The following is a 6,000-nucleotide window of genomic DNA, read 5'->3' as shown; positions in this document are numbered from 1 at the left end:
GCTGGTGGCATTTGGAGCTACCTGATAAGCGGTGTCCTTCCCCTCTCCTCAGATCCTACCCTTGCTGGAAGTGATGACTTGGCCCCGCCTTCTCCCACGCCTAGTTGAGCCCCGCCCCGGCCCACGCCTAGCTGAGCTCCGCCTCTGTGCCTGCCCCGCCCCGCCCCTAGCTAAGCCCCGCCCCGCCCCACGCCTAGCTGAGCTCCGCCTCCGTGCCTGTCACGCCCCGCCCCCAGCTCAGTGCCCCGCCCTGCCCCTAGCCGAGCCTCGGCCCGCCCCGCCCCACGCCTAGCTCGAGTCCGGCCTCTGCGCCTGCCCCGCCCCGCCCCGCCCCGCCCCCAGTTCGGTGCCCCGCCCCACGCTTAGCTCGAGTTCCGCCTCAGGGCCTGCCCCGCCCCACGCCTAGCTGGAGCCCCGCCCCACCCACGCCCAGCACGAGCCCCGCCTCGCCCTCGGCTCGGCGCCCCGCCCCACTCCGCCCCACGCCTAGCTCGAGCTCCGCCTCCGCGCCTGCCCGGCCCCACGCTTAGCTGGAGCCCCGCCCCGCCCATGCCTAGCTGGAGCCCCGCCCCGCCCTCGGCTCGGCACCCCGCCCCCAAGCGCCGCTCGCGTCGGCTGTTCGCTCCCCGGCCCGGCGTCCGGCCCCCTAGCTTTTCGCGTCCCCTCAGGGCTCGGCGGCGGCTTTTGCTGTCGCCATGACGGCGGCTGTGTTTTTCGGCTGCTCCTTCATTGCCTTCGGGCCTGCGCTCGCCCTTTACCTCTTCACCATCGCCACCGACCCTTTACGCGTCATTTTCCTCATTGCCGGGTGAGGCGGTTGCGCCGGGAAACGGGACGCCGGAGGCCCTCCCCCGCCTGCGGCCCCGCGGGTCTCCCCGCCTCGGGCTCGACCTTGCGGCGTTGGGGAAGGCGGAGACTCTGTCAGAGCTCTTCGCGGTTCTGCGGGGGTCTGTGGGGTGAAGGTCCCAGCGGCGGGCTCTGAGGAAGGAGCTGCGGTCATGGGTCCCCCACAACCTGGGGCCTGAGGGTGGGCTTCCGTCGGCCGTGGAGACGCGGAGCTGAGGGGCGGGGAGGGGGAATGAGGAATCCGTTCACGTGTGGGTCCCGAGGCGTCATTTCCCTCAGCTGCTCACGTCTGCTGGGACTCCGAGGGTTGAAGAGCCGTGAGCGTGGTGGAGGGCGGTCAGGCGCCGCCTCTGCCAGGCCCATCACCGGGGACGCTCTGCTGGCCGCACCAGCCCCGCTAATCCCAGCGTCCGGGGCGGGCGTCCTGAGGGTGCAGATGCCGAAAACACCTGTCGTGTGCCGCCTAGGAGCTCGGGGAACGCCGGGCTGTGTTGCCGAATGGGTCCTAATCTCAGTGTCCACCTGTCCACCCTCGCTCGCTGGGACACGCGAGTCCCACTTGGCCCCCGGCTAAGCAGGGCTCCTTCACGTGTTGGCTTCACGTGTGCCATTCTAAGCCGTAGGGATTTCAGCTGCAGGCTGGTATGGCTTTGCTCTAACTTAGACTCCGTATGGGGCCTTATAAGCACCCGGGCTTGAAAAACAGACCACAAATTTTCCGTCTCAGATTTATTTATTTATTTTTTAATCAGTAACTGTTACTAGACATGTAGACTTTGTTTTACTGGAAAAAACAATCCGCTTATCCTCGGTATCTGACCCCGAAATCCACTCTTACTGGTAGATTTCAGAAAGAGGGACATCAGAGAAGCCACAGTAGCCAGGATTTTTCTTGGGCACGCAAGTGGGGGAAGCGTTTGTGATGAAGAGAGTAGCAAATAGGCACAATTCCAGCTAGGCTGTCCGGTAGCCGCACTTGGAAAATTGTGGCCACTGGAAAAACTAACCTGCCTTGGGCAGTACATTTTGTGTCTCCGGTTAGAGCATGTTGATTGGGAACAATTGATCTGGAGCTCCACTTTATGAGATCATCGTTTTTTTTTCTGTCAAAAAAAAAAAAAATCAGGAAATGTGTTCCTTCTGAAGGTGAGGTTTTAGTTTTAAATCATTCTAAATGCTGCCCTTAACACTTTCTGGTTTTCAGAGCCTTCTTCTGGCTGGTGTCGCTGTTGCTTTCGTCCCTGATTTGGTTCATGGCAAGACTGGTCAGTGACAGCAGAGACGGGCCGAAGCAGACATACCTGCTCATCTTTGGAGTGTTGCTTTCGGTCCTCATCCAGGAGGTGTTCCGGTTTGCCTATTATAGGCTTATAAAGTGAGTTGGAAGTTTGTCCTACCCTTCTTTCACAGGTTGGAGCCATAATTTGGTGATTTAACATTAATAAGGATCCATGCCTTCCTACATAGATCCAAGTGAAGGGATTGATGTATTTTCAGTCTAAAAATATTGAGTTTTTCTTTTTTGCTTTTCAATCTTGTAGACCTCTTACTTGTCTCTCTTTTATCCCCTTCCCTCCCTTCCTCATACTTTCCAGTCACTGGGGATACGTCAGTGATTAAAAGGTATCTCCTGACTTCATGAGGCTGTTATTGTGAGAGGGGACAGGCAATAAGTTCATAAACAGGGAGATACATTGTGTCTGTATGTTGGGGAGTGTTTGGCAGAGTGGCATAAGTTGTTACTTGGGATGCTACATCAGGTGTTGGAGTACCTGGTTCAAGTCCTGACTGTTCTCCTTTTAACTGCGTTTCCTGCTGATGTGCATCCTGGGATGCAGTGAGTGATGGTCTAACTGTGTTCCTGATGGGGAACCCAGATGGAGTTCCAGGCTGGCCTCACCCTGACTTTCAAAAGTATTTGGGGAATAAACCTTTAAAGGTCTCTCTTTTTTCAAGCAAAATGAAAAAAATAAACTGTAAAATATTACAAAAAGAAAATATATTTTATCTTAGAAGAAATGTCATGGAGGCAAAAAAAAAAAAGAGGTAGGGATTTAGTCATTAAAACAAAAACCACGAAAAAGACGTATTCCAGCTTGGACTTTTTTTAGAATTTAATTTGACAGGCAGAGGAAGAAAGTCCTAGCCACTGCCACCTGTCTGGCCGCCCACTGTGACAGAGTGAAGCTGGGAGCTGGACGGGTTATCAGGGTCACGCACAGGGATGACTGGAGTCTGTTACTGGAGCCATGGTTGCTGCCTCCTGGGTCCAGTATTAGAAGGAAGCTAGAGTGGGGAGCCAGAACTGGGGTACCCTGCTATAGCATTGTGGGTTTCTCAGTTGTCCATTCCTCAGCTTAGAAATATTATTTCTTTTCTTTGCCATCGCCTCATTTATTTTTACAAATTATCTACCACTATTTGGACTGCATTAGGGGAAAACAGGTTCATTTTGAGATATTTCCTGTAATTTCAAATCAATAATAGAAAAACACATTTAAAAAACAGGAGAAAAAAAAATCTTGGGGCATGAGTTCCATTTCTGGGCCAGAAAGTAGGGCATCTTAGGGACCCATGAGGCCTCAGTGTGAAAACACTGGCTTGAAACAGCTTGAACTTGAAACCATGTTTTCTTTTCAGGCCATCATGAGGTTGGCTTTGGTTTCCTCGTAGGACCTGGTAGGGCGATAGATGCCATCCTTTTTGTTATTTCTGCAAATGAAGTAATTGAGACTTGTCATAAATTGTGTAGCTACAACCAAAACAGAACCTGAACAGCAGCTCTTTATTTAAATATTGAGTTCACTTTATTCACTTGAAAGGCTAATAAAGACAGAAATCTTCCATCCTCTGATTCTGTCTGCAAAACGCCTGCAGCTGCTGAGGCTGGGTCAGGCCAAAGTCAGGAGCCCAAGATTCAATCCTAGGTTTTCCATGTGGGTAATAGAAACCCAAGTGCTTGAGCCATCCCCTGCTGCCTCCCAGAGTGAGCATTAGCAGGAAGCTGGAACCAGAAGCAGGGCTGGGACTTGAACCCAGACATGGGATGTTAGTTTCTCAAGCAGTGTCTATCTAGATCGCTCTGCCAAATCCCCACTCCACTGTGACATCATTTTTAAAAAGTTTTATTTATTTTTATTGGAAAGGCAGGTATACAGAGAGACAGACAGACAGAAACATTTTCCTTCTGCTGGTTCACTACCCAAGTGGCCGCAGTGGCTGGAACTGAACCAATCCAAAGCCAGGAGGTTCTTCCCGGTCTCCCATGCAGGTGCAGGGTCCCAAGGCTTTGGGCCGTCCTTGATTGCTTTCCCAGGACACAAGCAGGGAACTGGATGGGAGTGGAGCAGCTGGGATATGAACCGGCGCCCATATAGGATCTCGGGAGTACAAAGTGAGGAATTAGCCACTAGGCTACCATGCCAAGTCCTACAACATTTTTAAAGGGCTTCTGATATTTTGTCATGCCAATGTGCTAGACCTGCGTTTTTCATTTTTGCTTTTATTAACATACTGATTTTCCTTTTCTTTCTTTTTTTAAGCTTTATTTGTTTTTATTGCAAAGTCAGATTTTTATAGAGAGAAGGAAAGATAGAACAATCTTCTCTCCACTGATTCACTCCCAAAGTGGCTGCAATGGCTGGAGCTGAACTGATCTGAAGCCAGGAGCTTCTTCTGGGTCTACTATACAGGTGCAGGGTCCCAAGGCTTTGGGCTGTCCTCAACTGCTTTCCCAGGCCACAAGCAGGGAGCTAGAGGGAAGTAGAGCAGCCAGGGTTAGAACTGATGCCCATATGGGATTCCAGCACATGCAGGGTGAGGACTTCAGCCACTAGCCACTGCACCAGGCTCTGAAATTCCATTTTATAGGGAAAAGGGAACCCTACTCCACTGCTGGTGGGGCTGCAGGCTGGTACAGCCTCTATGGAAATCAGTATGGAGAATATTCAAAGAACTCAAAATCGACATACCGTATGATCCAGCAATAGCACTCCTAGGAATATATCCAAAACACCTGTTTTATGAGAAACCAACATGCACTCCTATGTTCATAGCCGCACAATCAGTAATTGCAAAAACATGGAAACAACCAAAATGCCCATCAGCAGAGGATTGGATAAGAAAGCTATGGTTCATCTACTCCATGGAATACTACTCAGCTATTAAAAAAAACAAAATGCAGTTCTTTGTGGCCAAATGGGCCAAACTGGAAACCATAATGCTAAGGGAAATGAGCCAATCCCAAAGGGTTAGATACCACATGTTTGCCTTAATTTAAGAAGATATGATGTTATGCATAACATGCTATGTTATGGATGTTATGTCATATGTAGTATATAAACTAAAATGGAAATGTGAATGGGTGGTCACAGAATGGGGTTAAGAAATCGCATTTATTTTTAACATGTTGGCTGCTCAATACTATGTCAATTAATTCCATAACGATGTTAATTGTTGCTGATAATATGTTAGTGCTTTTATTTGATCAGGATGATACTCTGCTGGCTCTGCCCTCAGACCAGACAGGGTCTCCCCAATAAGTAGTTGGACTTGACTGGACTATAAGATGTTGGACTCTATACTTGGCATATGCTTGCTAAGAGGGAATCTCAACTGAACTTGAACTATGGTTACGCAACAAGGTGGAGGAACCCACCATGGGGGGAGGGTGGGGGGAAGTGTGGGGAGAATCCCATTTCCTATGAAATTACAACACAATGTAATTAATGAATAAATTTAATAAAAAAATAAATAAATTGAAAAAAATAATGAAGCATTTTAAAATTACAAATCGAAAACTATGAAGCCATTGCTTAGCTGCAAAATTCGTATCCTGGGGGCTGGCGTTGTGGGGTAGTGAATAAAGTTGCTGTCTGTGACACCAGCATCCCAGAAGGGCACTGGTTTGAGGCCCAGCTGCCCCATTTCTGATCCGGCTTCCTATTAATGTGCCTAGGAAATCAGTGGAGGATGGCCCAAATGACTGGGTCCCTGCACCCACGTGGGAGACCCAGGGGAAGCTCCTGGCATGGGATCTGCCCTGCTCTCTGACTGTTATAGCCATGGAGTGAACCAGCAGATGGAAGCTCTCTGTGTAAACTCCAATTTGCAACAAATGAGTCATTGAAACAAAACCAAAATTTGTATCTTAGG

At 49.9% G+C, this 6,000-nt stretch overlaps 1 protein-coding gene across 5 annotated transcripts in view; it reads left to right on the top strand.

Annotated features, from left to right (window-relative positions):
* Positions 1–625: 625 nt before the first annotated feature.
* Positions 626–6,000, top strand: part of APH1B (aph-1 homolog B, gamma-secretase subunit) — a 105,969-nt gene continuing 100,594 nt past the window's right edge. For 3 of the 5 annotated variants that reach the window (XR_009245590.1, XM_058665729.1, XM_058665730.1), the window contains exons 1-2: positions 626–808; positions 2,051–2,221. Coding sequence is in view for 4 of the 5 variants with exons in the window: in XM_058665729.1 (XP_058521712.1) it covers positions 696–808; positions 2,051–2,221 (284 nt within the window). In the remaining variant the exon portion in view is untranslated. The remainder of the gene's footprint in view (positions 809–2,050; positions 2,222–6,000) is intronic. The other 2 variants (XM_058665728.1, XM_004578003.2) reach the window with 2 other exon arrangements.

This window comes from Ochotona princeps, chromosome 6 (genome assembly GCF_030435755.1).
Source record: "Ochotona princeps isolate mOchPri1 chromosome 6, mOchPri1.hap1, whole genome shotgun sequence".
NCBI lineage: Eukaryota > Metazoa > Chordata > Mammalia > Lagomorpha > Ochotonidae > Ochotona > Ochotona princeps.
The sequence above is the reverse complement of the archived record's forward strand: the minus strand, read 5'-3'. Positions and strand labels throughout refer to the sequence as shown.